Source organism: Notothenia coriiceps, unplaced genomic scaffold (assembly GCF_000735185.1).
Source record: "Notothenia coriiceps isolate Sejong01 unplaced genomic scaffold, NC01 NC01_scaffold00004049, whole genome shotgun sequence".
Lineage (NCBI taxonomy): Eukaryota > Metazoa > Chordata > Actinopteri > Perciformes > Nototheniidae > Notothenia > Notothenia coriiceps.
This window is the reverse complement of record NW_011336750.1, coordinates 575,694-598,036: the sequence shown is the minus strand read 5'-3', so window position 1 is coordinate 598,036 and position 22,343 is coordinate 575,694. Positions and strand designations below refer to the sequence as shown.

The following is a 22,343-nucleotide window of genomic DNA, read 5'->3' as shown; positions in this document are numbered from 1 at the left end:
GGGGGGGGAGAGAGACGGGACTGCACCGCTCACCTTCCTGTCTAGTTGATGGAAACCGCTCTGGCATCTTGATCTTGCCACACACACACACACACACACACACACACACACACACCCTTCATGTCTTGCAGGTGTTCTCCGATATGACTTTGCGCTGCAGTGTGTTTTCTCCCCCTCTCACTCGCTCGCACGCAGCCTGGCTGTGTGACTGCTCTTTGCATTGCGGGGGAATATCCATTGCGCACGAAGGATCCGTGTATAGCTCCAGTTAGGACCCTCCCTCCCCCTGCAGCTACGATAGGCTACTCCCTGCTCCCTACCATGGAGAAAGTGTCACATCTTTAGTTATATCCAAATAGTTTTTTTTTTTTTAAAGTGACACTTATAACTGTAACGATCATTTCTTCATTACTTTGTGAACTTTTACGCATATAAAAAACACTTTGCAGTTCCACAAAATTATACTCTGCCATTACTACAGCCCCCCCCCCCCCCCCCCCCGTGAACAAATGTGTGGGTGGCAGCCATCAGTATGAACCACATCAAGTTGCTGTTTAATTGAAATAAGTGCTGCTGGCTGGAAGTGTTCCAAAAATGAATCGTCTTTTCCTTACGCGTCTCTGAAGCTCCTCTGCGAAGCCAGTTTTTCGCGACCAGCAAAGCAGGGTTTAACCATAAGGCATTGTGTCTTAACATGACTTTGTCAGAAGAGAACGGCTCCTATTGCGGGAGTTTTCCTCCTCGCCTCTGCTGCCTGTCCCGGAGCCACGCAGCACTAATTAGGGGACGCTCTCTTAGGACGATCGATGAGCCTCATATTGGCTGGCTCCAGCTCATTGACGAGTTTAGTGAGGGAAGCAGCTACTAAAAAGACCACTTCGCTCCCGGCTGCCAATTCGCGTATACGGTGGAGAGAATTGCTCATAAGGCACGCTGCCGATGCTCGCGCAGGTTGCGAGAACAGGACCTCGTGTTGGAAAAGAGCAGGGGGATTAACTGGTGGGGGGTGGAGGCTACTTCAGGGGGATTTGATGCCGAATAAAGGGTTAATTGTATTTAAATGTAACCTCGGTCTCCAATGGTTTGGTGGGGGTAAATGAGCGTGTCATACATCGACTTAAAGTTGGATTTGATCTTGTACTTTTTAAAGAATAAAAACAAACATCATTGTTCCCAATTTGAGGATTACGAACAATGATGCCTAAAACCACAAGGCTAATTATTTACTACATTTTCCAAAGGACGAGTTATGTTTTGATAAAGCATTGCCCCACTTCTTTTTGTATGGAAGTAATGACACATGGACTTTCCCTAAAGTGTCAATATATTATGACATTTTGTCAGGATATTATATTTAGATGTTTGTGCCAATCTTTGAATCTTCTCCTCTTTATTGGCCTTATAAGACTCATTTGGCCTACTCTATGCAACTATGCCATTATCGTTTGCCTTCAAGTTACCTTGATACTGGCCCTCGACCTCACCATAACTCACACACTTTACAGCCAAGATAACCTTGTTCCTGACTCTGCTCTTTAAACTGCTAAGTCTGATCTTTTGGTAATAGAGGCTGTTCCCCTCGTGGTGCGTGTCGTGGAAGCAAACAAATACTTCACATTTCGTGTGGGCCGAGTTTATTTATAGCGTACTACGTCGGACTGATTTGCGCATCATTTTTCCACTGTGCACTGTGAAGTCAGTGTGGGACTGATCTGTTTTCCAGGTGTTAAAACACGGAGGGGGAGGGCTGCTAGATTGACATACCGATTTATTTTTCCTCTCTTTTCACGCGAGAGGACTTCACACTTCTTACAAAAACAGGGTTTGATTGCTCAGGGCCATTAGCTGTCTAAAGTGGGGGTCAAGGTTGGCGCAGCAAACAAAATAGGATTTAGTTTTGGCGTTTATTTGATTATAATTTACTTTCATAGAAATATGCAGAGGTGGGAGAAGTACTCAGATATTGTACTTAAGTGAAGTAGGCCTACTAGAGGGTAGGAATATTCTACGAGTAAAATATGCATTCAAAAAGTACTCATTATGCAAAGTGGCCCATTTCGGAATAATATATATTATATGTTTTAATTTTAATTGTTAATGCATTATATATTTATCAAAGATGGTAAAGGTGCAGCTACTTTGAAATATGTATTTGAAAGTACACTGTTCACCTCTGGATTGTAGTGGAGTAGAAGTACAAAGTAGCAACACATTGGAATACGCATGTTAAGTAGGCCTACAGGTCTCTCAAAATTGTACTTGAGTATAGCTACTTTACACCAATGGAAATATGCAAATATTGCCTTCAATGATTAACTTTTACTTTTGTCAACATCTTCTTTCCACACTCGTATAATCCATATCAATATGTCCTTAACATCCGGGAAGTCCGATTTTAAAGCATGTTTAGTATACTCTCTACTGTTAAGAGCTTCTAAGGATCTGTGTGCGCTGGGGGGGAAGGTGCACCTGAACGTATCACCAGCCTCCTGCCTGCTGGGCCATATTGTCATGCTGAGTGATGTGACAGTGGATGTGTCACCGTGGGGTGTCCAGGGAGGGAGGGGGGTCTGCTGCTGTGTATACGGGCAACCGCACCTCCATTTTAAGCCCATTAACCTTCTGTATGGCCGCTTTCTTTATCTGGAATCAATAAGCACCACACGGGGGATATTACCTGCAGATATAGAGGAAATCACGCGGGACCAGTTTTGCAAATCAAACCACTAATGTGTTGGACGACAGGCAGGGAAATGCGTAAACACCGTCAAAAGTAAATGTTCGGTTTAAGATCCAGCCACGAGACACGACGAGGTCTGCCTTATTGTTGTCGCGCTTGTTTTTTTCTCTCGCCTGGATATAAAACAACAGCCTCGGCGCTGCTGGAGCGAGGTGCGTGTGAACAAAAGCGGAGGCACGGCAGAGCGCCGAGGAGAGATCGGTTTTCCAGGCGCTGCGAAGCTCCCGGAGGAGACGTCACGGTTTGATTGAAGCTATGCTCCGTGCTGGCCTCCCGGGACCTCGCGATGAAACGGGAGAGCTGCCTCCCTCCCCTCCCTCCCTCTCTCTCAGCGCTGCACAAAGCTTTTTGTTTCGACGAGGTCTGGAGCACACGGATCACTTCCCCGCAGAGCTGTGTCGCCCCCCCCCCTAGTACTGTTTCACCAGCATAGAGGCGGTCATTACGGCCCCCGAGAACCACATCTTACATTAGTAGGTACTTTAACAAATGCCTCGCATATTGAAACTGACATTTCTGCACAGGATTGCGCGCAGATGGTCATTTAAACTAGTTTTTAAAGATTTTAATCATCTTGCCTATATTATGTTTGTTAATCATGTCTCCAAAGGCAAACTGTGGACTTCTGTTGAAAAATAGATGTTAGATGAGTTAATACACGAATACAGTGTCTGTTCCTAAAAATCTAAATCTCACTAAGGTTGTGTTTACTCTCCTGACCTCGCTCTGGCCTATCGAAAGATTGATTTGGCAGCGGAGTAATGATGGCACCTCGCCTCCCTGCTCTGAGTCTCTGCAGGCTCGGTCTTGATCATGCCTCCTCGTTTGTTTTTAGATGTCGGTGCCTCGGGCATCTATCTATCTGACGAAATCCCACAGACGCTTGGCAGCGCAGCAGGGTGATGGCGATAGGAGTTTTCTACAGCAGCTGTCTTCAGAGCAGGAATGTTTTATCTGCCGTCTGCGTGGCACATGACTGACTTCATGTTGGTTATAAAAGCTTTTGACCTCGAGTTTAGGATCATAACTCGGCTCTAAACCAAGTAAACACCTACAGTTATCATTATAGTAAAGACAAAAAAAGATGTGAAAGATTTCTAGGCGTCATTTGCTCACCCAAAGTGTGACCTTTTTAAAGGCTAGAAATGTAGGCCCTGTCAGAGGTATGGAAGCTCGGTTTACCTCAATGAATCGGCACCTGTTAAACTGACAGTCATTTACCCTAATTAAGCCTGTCTTTACACACCACCAATAATTAAGCTTTCTCTTTTAAACAGACTATTCATCCTATATATGAAGGGTGGGGGGCGTTATATGTAGGGGGATCAGCCCTTTAGCGTAATGTTCTTTCATTAGTAGCCTAACATCAGACACATGAAAGCAACGCCAGCATTTCAAAGGAAAGTCAAGAAACCTCCGGTAAATGCGGGCCGACTCATGCATGCGCATCTCTATTACAATCGGGTCCTTTGGTGGCATAAAGGGCCATTTAGTCCCCATTTGGCCCGGGATGAATAGAGCCAGTTCAGCAGCCGCCACCCGGGCCCTAGTGACAGCACGAGGGGCCTCACAATGTCGCCGTTGTTGACGGCCGTGTTGCAGAAGGAGGGGGGATTGAACCGTACACCGACTTGCATGCGGCTGTGCAGCGGCCCGCAGGACGGAGGGGCCCCTTGTTTACAGCTCGGCCGCTAATAATGTGACAGCTGAGGAGACGCTGCTGCTCCCTCTGCGCTCCCCCAGCATCTCTGTCTCTCCACAGCGTTTATCTCCTCTGAGCCCTTCAGTCTGTACACCTCTGTATCACAATCGAGCTTATTGTCAGGAACTTTTACACATATAAGGAATTAGCTTTGGTGTATGGTGGTGCCAACATAAACAACACAAGGAAATAGCCTAAGTAGAAGGTACAAAAACAAAAAACATTGGAAACATAAAATAATGAAACATTAAAAAATAATAAAGATAAGTATTTACCCCAAATATAAATATACGAAATAAACTAAAAAACTTAGTAATATATGCCATACTTTTTTTTATCAGAAACTACACTGAGAAGCAGTAGGTTCCACATATGGACTCTTAGTCTAAATTGAGATAATCAATTGGACCATTTGGCACACGTCAGCCTGATAATCAATAACAATTAAAATTGGGCATGCGTGCTCTTCCACGCGCTGTCTGTCTTTATGTTGCTGGGTGTGCGAGGCCCTGAGGCTGTGTGCTTGGTAGTCAGGCTTTAGTTTTGACCCACACTGTTTTTCTCATATTTTTTTCCCCGATTTATATTTCGTTCACCGGCAGTGTGAGCAGAATTCCTTTCGTTTTGGGCACACACACACAAACAACTTCGCGGTCGTGTGTACGGTGTGTGCACGCTTCTTTTAATCCCTGTTTATGCCCACCCCACCCCCGTCGCTGCGGAGATTATCCTGCGTCACACTGCATTTTTTCAGAGCTGTACGGAGCTCTGCGCTTCAGAGAGTCTTGCAAAGCTCCAGGGACAAAGAGCGAGAGGGAGCCTTCACTCACGTTAGCGAGACCCACATTCCCGGTTTCCCGTTACCGAACAGACTTTCGCAAACCTGATCATAAACCCTCCATGTATTTATTTATACATGATTGATGGCCCTGCGGTTCTTTTAATGTAGATCTGAGTTTCTACTTGGCCATTTGTCAACTTGTAAAGCGAGTGGAAGCTGTTGTAAACAACCACCTTCCCAACTCCACCAACCCTCCCTCCCTCCCTCTCTCTCTCTCTCTCTCTCTCTCTCTCTCTCTCATGCACACACACGCGTATTACCGGTGCGCACGCAACCAGTGCTTCCCGGGCAATAGAGGCCCCTGCCCCGGAGGAAATGCTGAGCAGTGCCGGTGCGTGTACCGAGGGTCACGGAGAGTTCAAGTAATTGTCGTTAGGAACAGGAAACGAGGGAAAAGAGGGATACGCGAGTTTGTTTTCTCCCTTTATCAGTCAGTCCCTCTGCCCTTGTTTGCTCTTCCTCCCTAAAATGCAGAGCTATATGAGGTTCCGCTAAAAACACCCGGTGGTTTTCTGTTTAATGGCGCGAGTCGGGGCTCCGCTCCAGCGGTCTGGTTTATAAATGCAGCCCCGACCACTTCCCCCCCTTCCCCCCCTTCCCCTGCCTGCTGCTGCTGCTGCCGCCAACCAGTGTGATGGATTGGACGGCCGTCGGGAGTTGTTTGTTGCGCAAACTATTCTTAGCAGCGGGGATGAGCGTCAACACGCACTGCCTTTTCCTCCTTTCCTATCTCTCTCTCTCTCCCTCCCTCTCTTTTCTCCTTCCCCCGTCCTTCATAAGGTGACATTTTGGAAGTGTTTCTCCCCGAGAATATTTAAAGCATCCGGTTTATGGGCCACTAATGTCAGATAAGAAAACACAAGCAACAAGCTAATTTTATGTTACTATAGCCCACTGAAACTATAAACGTGAGATGTGAGATATAGGTTTTTAGCGTTTTTTTAAGTCTTCATGGTTAGTTGTGAAGGTTGCATCTTCACCTCCCAAAAATTATTTTCAGGTAAGAATATGACTTGACCAATTACACTATATTCAATGCAATGTGTAAAAAAACGATGCATTTGGTTAAGTTTCACGAGACTCAGTTGAAGCACCATTCACACTACACACATCTGAACCTGCCAATTATACCTGGTGATGGTGCTGCAGCTAGCCCTCCCCCAGAGAGGAGGGAGGCATAGTGTGTGTATTTAACCTCATCTCTCACAGTCCCTGTCGTCTGTGATGTGTCTTTTTTTAAATAATTGGGACCAACACAATCTGTCGTAATGTTTAATATTTGGTCTAGTTTCCTGTAGTAGTTTGTATGCAGGCTTATTGATCAGCTTTGTCTAGTCTAAAGTAGCCTACCTTTCTTAAGCTGTTATCATACTTTAATATCATTTCGCGATCAAGAGGAGATGTACAATCGTAGGGAATTTTTGCAACATAAGTGTAATTAAGCCTAAATGTAGACCTAATGCTGTGGCTAAATTACAAATGCATGCAAAATCATGAAAGACAATCACAGGCATTGAAAACACATTTTGATATTTGCATCACAAAATGAAATTGACCGAGTACATTTAGGTCCATACAACATTTAATCCAATCTACACATCAACATTATACCCATAATTTTAAATTAATGTTTTTCTAACTATTAAAGAAAAAGGGCCATCTTGGGAATTCAGGTGCCTTTCCCTGCCTACTGTTACACAATTATAGTGCACCTATACTTCTCCAAAGTAGGCTATGCACAGTATTTAACAAGAGCACTATCATGCTGCTGTTATAGGGAACTTTTCCCCTATTTTTTTCAGGCACATTTTCTTTACATTTTGAATGTGCAGTGCAGAGCCTACAGGGGTCCTTGCATACTAAGGCTGAGCTGTATTCCCGGCGGTGCATGCAGTGTGCCGTCAAGTGCTTGATCCTGACCTTGAGGCCCGGCGCAGCCTCTTATCTTTTCTGGGCTAGGCTACTATTAATTTCATGGAAATGACAGGTGCCGTGTCTGTGCAAACTAGTCGGTCATCAGCACAGTGTGTGCACGTTGTGGGGAAATAACAGGCCTTAAGACACCAGACTGTATTTTTGCAGTAATGACCTGAACAACAACAGATCATTTCCTCTCTCTGTTGTCTCTCAGCTTTATTTATTTTCTTCTGGAAAAAGATATACAGATAAAGGTGGGGACTGGTATGTCCATTATATTTGCAGTGGAAGTTTCATCTAGGTTAAATGGAAATATCCATAAAGGCAGCGTGTCATTTGAGTAAGAGGCTTATTTTTTTCATTAGGCTATCATGTTGTTCTCGTGGAGCAGTGCAAGAGGAGCCATGTGCCTGTGTGTGTTTGGACGTGTAAAGCAGACCGAGAGGTGCATGTGTCGCTCCAGGAAATAAAGGAAATGGGACTGATGTGATTTCTCAACGGTGTCTGCAATTTGCAGAAACACAAAGTCTGCACGTGGCTGTAACACATTTGCAGCTCCACTGTAGCACATTTACCCACGCACGCACACCGTTTCAGTTCTGTCAGCTGCGGATGTTGTTGAAGCAGGACTGGCCTCGGGGAGCCGGGGTAAGGGGAGCTGTTGGGGGATGGTAGCGCTGGGGCAGGGAGGAGCCGTGCCGAGGGGCCCGCAACAGGCTGATTAATGGGCCCCAGGTCATGGCAATAAAAGTGGCGTGCCAGCGGCGCGGCAGCCAGGCTCAGAGGCGTTTCTGTGTGATCGAGCAGCCGAGTTTCTCTGCTGCTCTCTGCTCTGCCGAACACGGCGAGGCTTTACTTTTACTATTTAAGGCACTTCTCTCCCACCTCATTACCTCACTGCCTTGCAAAATATCTAACCTAACTAGTCAACTCTAATATTCAAACTTAAATATTTCCTTTATAAATAAAACTGCCAAATTGGAATAATCTTTCAACCTTGTTGTATTTTTGACTTGTTTGAAGATTGGCAGACCAGGTTAGATATGAAATGTCGGATGACTCGTAAGGGTTTGGTTTTATCGCTCGTTTGTTAATTGTACAGCAATGTTTAAAAAATATCAAATATGTAGAGTTTTTTGTACTTTGAGGGGCCAACATTCTGTGTTGACTTTAGACCTGGCATATCTTTAATACATTTTTTAAATCCATTCCCAATCAGTACACAGCAGATACAAACACATATCTAATCTTAAAGACCAATTATTACATTTGCCATCTCTTTAAACTTTTAAATGATTACAATTTTCTTGCGAGTTATTCAATATCTCCTTAACATAAAATAACATCTCAGTTATGCTCCAGTGCTTTCCACGGAATTTAGATGTAAACAAAACATTTTCAGATTAAAGGACATTTCACACAAAAAGGATCTTAATATTTTTGCTTAGTCATTTCTCTAGTGTGTATAAAAAGTGAAAAAAAGAAACACCATTTTCACTTCAGTTGTCAGTGTGCTCTTTTTCTTTGTACATGTTTTATTTTATTCATTCTCACATAAAATATATGGTTTGTTGTATAATTTACATGATCGTCCATTTCTCTCCTGCATATTATACATTTGCCTGAATTTGGTTGGTACGAGTGTTTGTTGATCTGTGGCTCTGTGTTGGCGGGCGGTAAATGGTCTCCCACCGAAGTGGTCTCTGATGTATAATCTTCCCTCGCTCCGCTGGCTAAGGCAGCCGAGAGACCAGGTCAAAGAGGGCACAGAAAAACCAGTGTGCGGGGAACGTGACTGAATAGATGCAGCCCCACAATGCTCGTCTAGCCCCTAGGGTGGGCAGGATGGGGGTCACGGGAGGGGGAGAGGAGGGTGGGGGGTGGCTGAGGGGTGTTGACGGATGGGAGGGGAGGCGAGCCCACACAGTGCTTTCATCTCTACTGACTACCTTAGTGTAGTTGTGTGCCTGAGAGTGAAAGGAAGGCTGACAATAGCTTCCAATGCTGTTATCTTTCCTATCTTTATACATTGTCTTTGTTGACCCAGAAGTGTGCAAAGCTCGATTTCTTAATAACATTTCTTATGATATTTTTTTTATGTAGCGGGATTACAACAGAGCTTGTCTGTATCTATGTTTGTGTGGCAGAGCCAAGACACTGACTGCTTACTGTTTGTTCATCTCCACAGGGCGACATCTGTCCGTGATGTCATTGCTGAGACACAAACCAACCTGGAACTAAGACAAGAGAACCACATCACACAAAACATGGCAAGTCCCCGTGCTCGTCTTAGTAACGTTTACAGTCATTTGCCACATTAGTCATCATTACCTGGAAATGTGGTGTGTTTCACTCTGTGCATGCACACAACTGATCTGATTTCTCTGATGATGGTCAAATTAATTTCTTTTGCGTCCCTTTTTGCTGCAGGTGGATGCAAGGTTAACGCCCCTGGCAGCAATGGGGCTGGACCGAGGCACTCTGATGCACGATGGTCTTCGTCTCCATGGAGGGGTTGTGTACCCGGGCATCAGAGCACTACCGGCGGAGAAGAGCCGAGAGGGGCCCTCACACCCCCTCACTTATAACAGAGATGGTCTCCAAGAGCTCATCTACAATTCTGATGGCCCTCTGGACAGTCGTAAGCCCAGTAATGGATACCTGGGTCTTTACAAAGGCACTCCTCCAGGACTCCACAAGCCTATGATGATTCCCGGAACTGAAGGTTTAGGCTTGGACCGCAGATTAGGGCATGGAGAAAAGGTCTCAGAGCTGGGCTTGGCAGGTACTGGTGGCGGCTACCTCCGCCTGCCGTGGCTCAGCCCCTACTCTGAAGCGAGCATGTATCCCTTCATGGACACATCCAAGTACGCAGCTCTAAATATGTACAAAGCCTCCTTGATGAGCCAACCCAACCCCTATCTTCCCCAGCACCTGGCCTACGCGTCTGGTAATGTAAACCCCTCCGCCGCTGAGAGGCTCTACTATATGCCTCACTATCCTCAGTCCCCCATCTCTTCTCCCATGGTGGCGCCTCCTATGAGGATTCCTACAGTCACAGTGGCCCCCACTTCACTGGTACACTGCCAGGACAAGGGGCTCGGTGTTGCGCCTCAGTTTGCACAGCAGCTTCACCAACCTTCCCCTCATTCTCAGCACCATCAGGCTGCTATGGACAGAGACCGCTCCCCAAGCAGGAGCAGCAGACCAAGTAGACCTCCCTCTAGGAAGACTACTAGCAACAACAATAATACCAGTAGCACTAGTGGCAACAATGGTGGGAATAATAATAGTCTGCCTACGGATTCTTCTCCTCATGCGTCTTCCCGCCAACCCCAACCCCCCCCTCCTCCCACACTCATTGACAATTCACTGGATTTACAAAGAGCAGTCGCTAGGATAGGACACCCAGCCTCATCAGCTGCATCAGTATCATCCTCATCCACACAGTCCATTCCTCACCCATTCTCTGTAAGCAGCATGGCAGCAGAGCAGCCTTCTCCTGCCCGACCTAGCCCCCACAAATCTAGGCCGAGAGACGGGGAACAAAGAAGTGCAGGGGTTGAGAAGAGACATAGCAGGTCCCCTTCAAAAGCCAATTGTGAGAAGCCAGCTCACCAACACAAAGCAACCAAAGACTTGCCAGAGAAGCCCTTGGATTTGTCTGGAAGAATGCTTGAGTTTGGGTTGGCTCCCAATGGTTTCCCAGTTAAAATGGACGCTATACCATCAAGCGCACGATATGGACTGCCTCCTAATCGGGAGCTTCTAAAAGAAAACCTGTCTCTCTCTCCTTCCTCCCACCCCCACTCTGTGGTCAGCAGCACTTCTTCAAAGGTCCCTGAGAGGCCAGAAATGATCAGCACTTTACACTCCTCCTGGGTTGTACCTAGCCCTTCCCCTTCCCGTACGCAGCACACACCCGGCCTGCCCCCCTCTCCAAGGCCTAACGGAGACCTGGGCCTTTCACAAGCCAAAGGCTCCTCACCCTCTGTCATCAAACAAAAGGGTCTGGAGAGGGTACTCCCTCAGCAACGTAGCTCATCCTGTCCAAGGATAGGAGAGCCAAACCATAATGTTCCCTCCACTCAACACTCCTCTCATGTCAGCTCCAAGGCTCTATCTCCCAAACCCAATGGTGAGTGGGTCAATCACAGCCCTAGCCATTCAGAACATCCGGGCCTCCACAGAGAGGGGATTGAAAAGCCCTCACAGAAGAGAGAAGGAACGACTCCAGAGCTGTCTTCCTACAAGAGGCCCTGTTTAGAGAATGGTCACCCTCCTGGCCACCTTTACCTTCCTCAAAGTGACGCTTACCTAAACCACAGTTTGGCTTATGCCAACCGATACCTGCACTACCCCATCCCTGATGGCATGGCACTACACTCCCTGCCGATTGCAGGGAAAGGACCAGTCTACCCTCACCCAGTATTGCTGAGCAGCAACAGCCTTTACCCAGCCCACTTAGCAAAACACCCTTTACCCTACCACAACCTCCCAGCTGGTCCAGGAGGGGAATACCTCACGTATAACACACAGGAGATGGCCCATCCCCTGATGCACACTCCCTCAGAAAAGCTGGCAGAAAGAGGAGAGGCAACTTTGAAGCACCGGGGACAGGAAAAATCCCGGGGAGCTGTCGAAGAAGGCAGGGTCCACAGAGATCACAACATTGGGAAAGAGATGAGTGAAGGAAGCCAAATAAAGTCTGATAAGGAAGGACAGAGTCGCAATCATAGCAAAACATCCTCTTCAACATTCAGAGAAAAGATTGTCTGCATCGACCTTGTACATTCAGACACAGATATTGAGTCTACCCCAACAGTCCACAAACAGCCCTCCGCTGAGACCAGCAGCAAGGTTAACCAAAATGAATGTTGTCATAGTAACCAAAATATGACAAAGACTGACTATGAGCTAAAACACCAACCCCACCTTTCCCATCCTTATCCAATCCACTCGGGACAAAGCCCAACCCTGAAGCCCAATCACTCTGATAGACACCCAGAAACGCCCTTTGGGAAACCAAACATTTTCCAGGAGACAGGCTGTCCTGGGGGAATATCTAGCATGTTGCCAAATTCTCCAGGGCAGTTCAACCGAGGAGAGGAGAGCTCAGAGGAACGGAGCCCAAGCTCAGAAGTTGAAGACCAAGACCAGAGCACCTTGCGCTGTGCCCGCACATCTGGGGAGCGCAGCTCTGGTAAACACAAAGGGGACAGAGACATCCGGGCTCTTCACTCTTCTCAACACTTCATAGATGTGGTGAAGGAAGAGAGAGTGTATGAAGGGGAGACTGAAAAAGAAGACAGTATTGTTGACCTAGGGGAGTCTCATGGAGAAGGGGATGAGGACGATGAAGAGGATGGTCTGTCTTCACCTAGAGGCTCTCGTAGATCAAGTCTGGCCAAGAGGATCGCTAACTCCACAGGCTTCGTTGGCGACCGCATTAAATGTGTCACCACTGAGCTGTATGCTGACTCCAGCAAGCTGAGCCGTGAACAGAGAGCCCTGCAGGTAAGGCCGTTAACTCTTCTGTGTGTGTATGTGTGTGTCGTATATAAAGTACAGGATATATTTGGCTCAAGTTGTTGGTGGGCTGAAAAGAAGTCGTTATGACCAATTGTTTCTTATATGCAGACATTCAAACATACTTTTTAATTCTAACATCCACCAAGGAATAAACCCAAAAGGGCCATTTTGAATTCCCTTGCTGCAATATTTAGAACTGCCTGTAGAACAACCCCTGCATGAAATTGGCATACTCTGCATTTTCAACAAAGGACAGAATAATATAAACGCTGTCATGCTACTGTCCTGGCCATTGGCTGGACTTTCCCCTTATAGTTTATCATTGTCTTAGTGAGCTGGTGCAAGGCCAGTGGAGGTCCTCTATCAAGGAGGGCAGTTCAAAGGTTAACCAGGGCTGCCTTCTCTGTATGTTGATTAGCGAGCATTCATTGTAAAGGTTATTTCTGTGCGTGCGTGTTTTGTGTGTCCGTATACGTGCTTGTCCTTGTGTGACTGCCTTGGGGCTAAAGCATGTGTTAGTGCTGACTGTGCTATAGAGCTATATACTGTAGTTTCAGAGCATGACTGTGGCAGCCTCACAGTTCACACCGCCTTTGGCTATGCTTAACCCTTAGGTTAGGGGCAGTGGAGGGCTTGCAGTAGGCTTCAAATACAGCAGCTGCCCTGTCTGGGGTTCCTCTTAGGCTTCCTGCATGCCCCCACCCGCTAGTCGATCTCCCCCCCCTTAACCCTTCCCCTGATGGCCCATGTTGCCCTGCCTGGTTGCTGTCCAAGGTCATAATTCTCCTCACCCGATTGGCTAAAAGACCCCCTCTCCTAACACGCATCAAATTACATCTATAAACGCACAATTACAGCAAAGTCCCACGCCTTCATCCCCTGCTCTTCGGACCCACACAGCTATTTGTTTTAGACGGTTATCTCTGGTTTCTTATGTGCGCAATGTACAGCATAGAAACACAAATAAACCCTATGCTATATTATCCACTGGCCTCAGAGGCAGATATCTTAATAGGTTGCACATGTCTGTCTATGTTGTGAATGCGCCCTAGAAAACTGTGGTTTTGTCTGTGTCATGCTTGTCAATGCACAGCTGCAACACAAAAATATCAAACGCTCTATTTCTGGACATGTAAAAAAAAAAGAAATGAGATGTGGGAGTCTTGTTTGAAAACAAATTCAATGAGACAGCTAAAACTGAATTACCAGTATCAATCATGCTTAAAAAAATGATCATATTGTTTTGATTCTCTTTTTGCAAATGTGTCATTCATGCAGTTCAGAAATGATTTGATACTTTTGATGCAGTGTTAATTGACCTGTTGAGTCACTTTGATTTGATTGTGTTATTTTGTGGGATTGTGGCTGCCTATTGTGTGTAAAGAAACTTGTGGAGAAACATGACATAAATTCATAAAACAAGATGAAATGATGGACAGATATATTGAGCCCCCCATTCTAATTGCTTAGATGGAAGTCTTATCACGAGAGGGGAGTAATATAAGTCAACCTGCAGCTAACTGGGAGGTCAGTTCTTTACATTTCTTATCACATCTGCCTCTGATGGGCTCTGTCTCCTTTTGTACTCTGTATCGCTGCACACCTCTTTTTTCCCCACTCTCTTCTTTCCTCTTTTTCATCTCCTCTCTCTGCCTCAGGGCTTAGATGTATATGTTTCCTAGCCATGTTTATGTTTCAGGAAGGGAGATGCCAGGATTTAATGCCCAGAGTGCATGGACTCACAGTGGCTGCAGTAGTCTAATCTGTGTCTTGATGCCATGCTTGTGATTTATCTGTCTACCTTTTTTTTGTGTCCTGTGTGCGTTCGTGTATGTGTGTGTGTGTGTGTGTGGGTTTAATTTCTTTGGCATTTTCTTTGAATTTAAGACAATGTGATTTCTGACGCAATATTTGCTTCTGTAGCTGTTGAGGCCAGATTGAGGCTTAGAGAGGTCTGTGTGCGGCGTGGGCAGAAGATGAGTGGTTTTCATGGGTTTTCTCTGCATTTGTGTGTGTGTGCGCACAGCGGGCAATGATGCGGTTCTCGGAGCTGGAGCTGAAGGAGAAGGAGGGCGGCGGTGTGTGTGTGTCTGCCTCGGCAGCAGGACGGGAGCTGGCAGACGGCCAGCGCAGAGAGCGAGTGCTGGAACACTGCCAACACACCACCAGGAGGGAAGAGAGGGAGGGTGAGTAACCCAGCACCACACACACACACACACACACACACACACTCGTAATGCACACACACACACACACACACACACACACACACACACACACACACACACACACACACACGCATCCACTCTGCAAATGAACACTCGGAGAGGAACACACAAACAATAGGTGCGCGTACACACTCGCGTGCACTTGCAGCAAATGCTGAGGCAAGACCGGGTCACTCTAAAAAAAGACACGCGCTTCCACACACACAGACTCAAATCACTCACACACACACACACACACACACACACATTCGTGCACTCAAGCTAGCAGCAGCGCAAGCCAAGGAGCCAGCGAGAGAGACACTGAGGGGGGAGTTTTATTTTCAAGAAGTCTTTTGTGCTTATCTGCGCGGAGAGACGATCGAGAGGGAGGGCAAGGGGAGAAGGAGGGGCAGAGATTGCGTGAGTGAGAGAGAGAGTGAAAGCAGGGGGGGGGAAGAGAGAGCTAGCGGGTGAAAGCGGATGGGAGAGCGCAACGGAAAGAGAGAGGGAGGAAGGGGAGGAGGGTGGGGGGGGTTAGTTAGGTTGGCTGGGAGCCCAGCTGTGTGTTGGAGCGAGGCCGCGGCTGACGTGCGAGCCTAATTATGGCATGGAGAGAGACAGAGAGGGAGAGGGAGTCGAGGAGACGGGGGGGGAAGAGTCACGCTCAGTGTGAGAAGGGTGTGGTGCGGTCATGCCGTGGGGGAGGACAGAGAAAGAGGGGGGGGGAGATAGGAGTCGTTGTGTGCAGCGAGTGCACAGGATGTTTTCCTGCCGCTCCAGTCAGCCCATTGGCTCGGCTCACATCAGATTAAAAAGTCTTTACCCCATCAAAGTTTTACTGCCTGTCTTTAAAGTGGAATAAAAGCTGGATGGTGTTTAACTGGCACTCTCCCTCTGTCAACCCCCCCCACCCTGTCTCCCCCCTGCTCTCTTTCTGTCTGTCTGCTTTGTGGTCTGTCTGTCTGCATTCCCTCCCCATGTCTCCCTTTCATCTTCTCTTGCTTATTTCTGCCTCTGCCCACACCCCCTCCCCCCTTCTTCCTCCCTGCCCATATTTCCATCCGTCTGTCCCTTTCGCTCTGCTCAGGTGTCCTGTCGCCGGCGTACGCAAACAACAGAGTTCCAGTCCTCCAGAGGTGTGGGGGCCAGATCGAGCCTTTGTCCCCAGGGCATAGGGCCCGAGAGGGGGCCAGAGGTGCCGGGCAAGAAGGGCTAAACGATGGAGTCAGGAAGGTGAAGAGGGAGCTAGAAGGAGGTCACTGTTTGCCCCCCATTCTGACACCGGCAAAAGGGTTCCCTGAGGAGAAGCATAGCCCCGGCTTCGGAGCCAGCCGGAAACGCCAGCTCTGCCTCAAGGCCGAACGGGAGGACTCGGAGTGGGAGGAAGCAGAAAGGGTCTTCCACCCCGAGAAAAGAGCCAGGATTTCTACAGGTGAGACTTTCTTCAACATGCAACGTCAAACACACTTTCATCTCCCTCCTTTCTTTTCATCTGCTTTCCGTGTGTCTTTCTAATTCCGCTCGTTCTTTCCCCTTCATCCCGTGCTCTGCTGAGCTGGGTCTCATCCCTTGTTCTTTTTAAGGAAATCTTTCTTTCTTTCGCTTCTTCCCAATCAATTCCACCTTAAACCCGCTCCCTCACAACCCCCGCTCTTTTCCCCCTTACCACTCTCTGTCCCATCTTTCGCTCTGTGTGGCAGCCAGCTCAGAAAAGTGTTTAATCCTGCCTTTGAGCGGAGTGCGAGGGAGAAGCGAGGAAGAGGGACAGCCATTCTCTCTCTCTTCTTTCAGCTCTCCCTATCCTCCGCTGCGCTTACCCACCCTCTTCAAAGCTGCTCTTTTCTTCTCATCTCATCTCCTTTTCTTTTTTCTCCTCATCTGTTTGGGTTTCCTTTTCCTTTTTTTTTTCTTTCTGGCACGCCGTATTGCGCTTGCTCTCCCCGGCACTGGCAGACAAGTCAAATACCCTTCCCCTGTGAATTTCAAGGGGGAGAACCCTCCCTCTGCTTCTTCAGTCTTTATTGCTTTGTTTCTCCGCCCGATTCTTGCCTTCTCTTCCTCCATTTTTCTCCGCAATCTGTCTGTTCTCCATGCCTTCCTGCATTTGTGTTTAATGTAAGGCTAATGTGGGTTTTACAAGCCATAAGAAACTAGTGATTAACGGTCTCTGTTCTGTGTGCACGGTTGTCTGCAGGTCAGTACAGTGACACCTTTAGGCAATATAGTTCCATATGAGAGAAAAAAGCTAATTCTGTGTTTTTGTTTATCTTCAGATGAGCGTGAGCAGGCCAGTCCTGATGAAGATGATGACGACGAGGTCCGGAAGCTCAAGGTCTGCATCGAGCTGAAGGGGCTGCGACTCAGCAAGCCAGCCGCCGGCGCAGCTTCCCCCGACGGCTGCCTGATCAAACAGGAGCGGCTGTGGCCCCAGCAACGATTGATCGCCCCGGTCCAGAGCATACGGGAGCGCAAAGCTAGGCCTGGGGAGCCGGAGGACCGAGCCGCAGCGCACAGAGCCGAGATCAACAGGAAGTGGGGCTGCGAGAAGCTACTTAATGGTAAGAATGAACTGCCAGCCGTGCAAACTGCTGCTGTATCTCCGAGTTCAGCTAGGGTAACGGAAATCTATCTTTGGCTCACGTTTCACTTTCTTGTTGAGCGGGCGGACTTTGGGGGGGATTTCCCGTGAGCCTTCTGGGAGGGGGCAAAGGAAATGAGGTAGAGAATACTTCCTCCTGCCAGAAAAAAAGCTGAGAAATCAGAAACGGGTCCTGGGGACTAAAAAAGCAAAAATATCCAACCCCCTGTGGTTTGGGGCTTTTTATTCAGCTGGTCGTCAGTGGGCTCTGAGAGAACCATGAAAGTGAGAATGAGGGAAGTGGCTGGTGGAGATATGCGTGGGCAGGTGTAGTGTGACTAATGTGTGATCAATGATTTTTCTCTTTCTTTTTCCCCCTCATGACAAGTCACAGTGAAAGGGAGGGTGTGTGAGTGTGTGTGTGTGGGGGGGAGAGAGGGGGATAACTTATTAAAACCAGGGCTTTCCCTTTTTCGAGCGCCCAAACTGACAGGGAGGCACAGACGAAGAGAGAATAAAAGAGCAGGAGAGAGATTAAAGGAAGTGAATAAAGCAGGGGATATTTTGGTTTTATGTTTCCTGCCAAAACCACACAGTGAAATTAGCTTTCACCTTTTTCTAGATAATATCACCCTGGCAACAGCCATGTTTGACAATGAATGCGGTTAGTCGACTTTGTGTCTGTCAGGGCTGTGGTCTGTCTTTTCTTACATTTGTTTTTTCAGGAACTCACTAATCGGATAAGACACATCAATCGCTGTTAAGGATCTTGTATTTGAAATATATGGCCACTTTTGCAACATTGGTTAGATCGACAGTGGCTGTGTATTTAGGAAATAGCCAAATATATAATTTGACTTCATTGTTTCTCAAACCAGGACTGATATAATGGACTGTTTATTCTCAAGGTTTGGTTGTAACACAAATCAGACCCGGCCCACATTCCTTAGTAGTTTGAAATGCTTTGGAATAATCGTTAGGAGGAAATGTATTTCCATTTGGCTATTTAGCAGCATTTTGACATTGTGGTTTCAAGGGCAGGTTTTTCTCACCGTGTAAACATGTAATATAAGAGGCTGAAACCAGACAGTGCCACATTTGTTTAAGGAGATTACTCATAGCAGTGTCCTTGCTGCAGTGAATGAGTGTGCACAAGTTACTATGAAGGTGTTTGTGTGTGAGTGTGTGTTATTTTTTAAATTATTTCCCTTCCTGAGCGAGCAGGCATGCTGCGCTCTCAGACAGCTCTGTGCGCTCATTAATAAACCAACAGAGGGTGAGAGATGGCCTTGCAATACCTTCCCATCCTCCCCCCTTCACTGAGATCTCGTACTATCAGCCAATCACTCTCCCTCTCTCTCTTCCCCCCCCCCTCTCCTCCAGGAGTAGCTGCTTCTCCCCTTCCCCCCGGCCAACTGAAGGACAGAGCTCACCCGCAGGGCCCCTTCTCAGGTGACCGTGGCCTCAAGGAGCCGAGGAGGGGCCCCCCCTCTCCGGCCCCAGATCCGTCCGTGGGAGGCCCCCCTCCTGTCAAGCCCCGTCGCCATAGTGACACGGACAAACCCAAGGGCAAGCGGCCGTGCAAAACCAAACACACCAGTCAGCGGGAGCGGGAGAAACGGAAAGAGGCCACACCTAACAGCCCAGGCCAGCGCTGCACGGCTGATCTGGGAGCAGCTGAGGATGACAAGGTGAGCGCTGATAGGGTGTCTGGCCACGATACGGCCGTCTGGATGTTAGCAGCAGCGGAGTCTGTTTCAGTATGCCTGTCGGCGCCTCTGATTATGCAGCTGGGAGAGAGGCAGGGAGGGAGAGAGGAAGGAAGTATGTTTACAATGTTTAGAGGGCTGCTGGAGCTTTGACCTCCTTGTGCCCTTATCGACTCCCTGCGGAGCGCCTGCATGAATGCATGTTTGTCTCTGGCCTTAATTGTGGAACGTGTGTCATCGACGCTGTTCTGTGTGCGAGTGCGTGCCAAGGCTCTGAGTGTCTGTGTGTTGGAGAGCATTCCTGACATAACAACAAAACCCCTGAGCAATTAGACATCGCACTCAGCGTCGAGCACAAGGCTGCCTATACACACACACACACACACACACACACACACACACACACACACACACACACACACACACACACACACACACACACACACACACACACACACACACACACACCCTCTCATACACACACACTGAGGAATGTGGCAGCCATGGTCGAGCGTATGAAGTGCCGGAGTTCAAAAGAGGGGAAAAAAAAGAAGGCTAGTTGTTTTCCGCCCGCGCTGCTCCGCCCCTGCTCCTCCTCAGCCTGACAGCTGCTTCGACATGGAATTCCACTGAGAGGGCACGCACTTCACTCACACACACACACACTCTCGCATACACACAGGCAGGCAGCTCCTTCTCTCCTGTGTTGCGCTGCGAGGGCTCTGTTGGTTTAGCGGTTAAAGAAAAGTGCTGCGTTTGGGGTGTGAACAGTTGGTGTGAAAGCCGTATGCGTGTGGGTTATTCAATGATGCGTACTGTCTTCAATACAGTAATCATCCAAATAGAAAAATGTATCTTTATTTTAAGCTATATGTTTGTAGTATTTATAATTAAGAAAACATGTTAAGACTAGAGAGGAATTGGCTTTTTGCTGAGAATATAAGTTGAGCTTAATTAAAAAATATATAATTATTTCTGGATGTATTTTTGGCCTAATATTGACAAGTAAACCCAAGTCATACTTGCTTCATTATAAAAATCAATACACTTATGTGAGTTTGAATTAATATACACGCATCTCGACTGTGAATGTGTGTGTAATTTCAAACATGTGCTCTTGAGCGTCCATGTGTGAGTGTGTCCAGTCTGCTATGTGGCTCTAACTCTCTCTCTCTCTCTCTCCCCCCAGCTGAGTGATCAGCGCGGCGCTCCGAGGAAGGGAGCTGCCTCTCCTAATCATTATCCCTGCTCTCCAGTCAAGCCCTGCTCCCCCGCCACGCTCTGTCCGCCCTGCCTGCAGCCCCAGGTGAACGGCAGAGCGTGTGGCGCTGCCCCCGAGCTGGTGGGAGTACACCGGACCCCCCCTGCTGAGCCCCCCGCGGTGCGTCCCATCCCGCCAGAGGCTCGTCGGCTAATCGTGAACAAGAACGCCGGAGAGACTCTGCTCCAGAGAGCTGCGCGGCTCGGCTACGAGGTAATAGGCTTTCCTCATAGTCATCCTCCCTCCTCATCTCTTTTGCTCTTCACATTTTACACTCTTACACTTCATCGTCACTTGCAAATCTTCCCCCTCTCTCTCTCTTCTTAAATTGAGCTCATTTTCTCCCTCTACTTTGTTCCTGTCTGTGACTCTGGCAGACATAATTCGGCTCTTCTTTTCAAAATAGTTTTTTCTTCTCTTGCATCTGTCCTATTCTTCCTCTCTAGCTAACTCTTGCTTTTTGCATTATTTCCTTCTGTTTCACCCTTACTCACGCTTTGTTCTCTGCATACTCCATTTTTTTTTTGTGTTGCTCCTCTTGCCCGCTACGCTCTCTTCTCTCTCAGGTTTCTGCCCCCCCCCCCCCCCCCCCCCTCTTTCCTCTCGGCACTCTTTCTCTTCCTCTCTTTGTGACTCAGATTGTCGTTGGCACCCCTCTTCCTCCTCCTCCTCCCCGCGAGCACACACACACACACACACACACACTCCCCTCCTCTCGCCTCGCTCTGCTCTCACATCTCATTAATTTTCCGTGAGGCGAAGTGTGACACACACGCAGGCACACACACACACACACACACGAGCATGTGCGTGCGCAGACAGCATGAGGGATCGGTGGGATCATTATACGGAGACTGATGCTCGCTGCCTCTCTCCAGCATCAGGAGTTTTTTTTCTTTCTTTGTGTAGCTTCCGATCGTTCGCTCCGAAACCAGATCCGCTCGTTCTCCACACATACAAGAATGAATGAGACCGGTGTATATTCTCCTGAATCTCACAACTCCAATTGCTCGGAAAGCTTTTAATTAAAGTTGGATGGCCCGCTGTCTCGCTCGCATCGTCCCTTGTGTTCCTGTTTATTAGCCTGAGCGTGTCTCCCTCGTTGTTGACAGATTTGACAAATTGATTTATCGATCCAAATAGTTTTTATGCCACTTGAGCTGCAGATTGTGATGTGTCCACCCGACAGTCACTCACCTCTGATGCTATCTGTGTGTGTGTGTGTGTGTGTGTGTGTCTGTCAGTGTGTGTGTATGTGCGCACGTGATCAGTTTTATCACCAGCAGAGGTATCTTCACAGAACTGTAAATAGGTGTGGGTATCTTTTGTTGCTCATTAACCGGTTGCTTTATGGTTTTGTGTGTTTGTTGTACACATTTATGATGATGAGGTGTGTGTGTATATGTGTGTGTGTCTGTGATTATGTGTGAGTCAGAGTGAGAGAGCAAGAGTGTGAATGAGAGGTAAGCACTGGGAGTATAATCGCGTTCTAATGGCCCTCTAATGTGCCGTGGTGACTGTGGTTAGCAGTGGCGGCGGCTGTTTTTCTCCCTTGCTTACACACACACGCACCACACACACGCACGCACACACACACACGCACACACACACGCACAGGGTGCAGCGCAGCACCAGGGTTCAGTCAGCCGTGCTGGAGAGAAGCTGGCTCGTCTCTCTGATTTATGCGTCTCTCGAACGTTTTTTTCCCCTCCCTTTCCTCTTTTTTTTCCGAACCCCTTCACATTTTTCCCTTCCTGCGCTCCGCGTGTGGAGAGAGGGAGAGAGGGAGAGGGAGAGGGAGAGAGAGAGAGAGAGAGAGAGAGAGAGAGGGAGGGAGGGAGGGAGGGAGAGAGAGA

The 22,343-nt window shown here is 47.9% G+C and overlaps 1 protein-coding gene and 1 long non-coding RNA gene across 3 annotated transcripts in view; one reads left to right on the top strand and one right to left on the bottom strand.

The window, feature by feature from the left end:
- Nucleotides 1-22,343, top strand: part of bcor (BCL6 corepressor) — a 54,839-nt gene that overhangs the window by 1,872 nt on the left and 30,624 nt on the right. The window contains exons 2-9 of one of the 2 annotated variants that reach the window (XM_010767040.1): nt 9,389-9,470; nt 9,631-12,717; nt 14,203-14,259; nt 14,759-14,918; nt 16,027-16,371; nt 17,213-17,497; nt 18,901-19,208; nt 20,416-20,700. In XM_010767040.1, coding sequence (XP_010765342.1) covers nt 9,468-9,470; nt 9,631-12,717; nt 14,203-14,259; nt 14,759-14,918; nt 16,027-16,371; nt 17,213-17,497; nt 18,901-19,208; nt 20,416-20,700 — 4,530 coding nt within the window. In that variant the 5' untranslated portion in view covers nt 9,389-9,467. The remainder of the gene's footprint in view (nt 1-9,388; nt 9,471-9,630; nt 12,718-14,202; nt 14,260-14,758; nt 14,919-16,026; nt 16,372-17,212; nt 17,498-18,900; nt 19,209-20,415; nt 20,701-22,343) is intronic. The other variant, XM_010767041.1, reaches the window with a different exon arrangement.
- LOC104941875 (uncharacterized) overlaps nt 21,077-22,343 on the bottom strand; it is a 20,143-nt gene continuing 18,876 nt past the window's right edge. The window contains exon 3 of the long non-coding RNA XR_797943.1: nt 21,077-21,087. This is a non-coding gene — a long non-coding RNA (uncharacterized lncRNA). The remainder of the gene's footprint in view (nt 21,088-22,343) is intronic.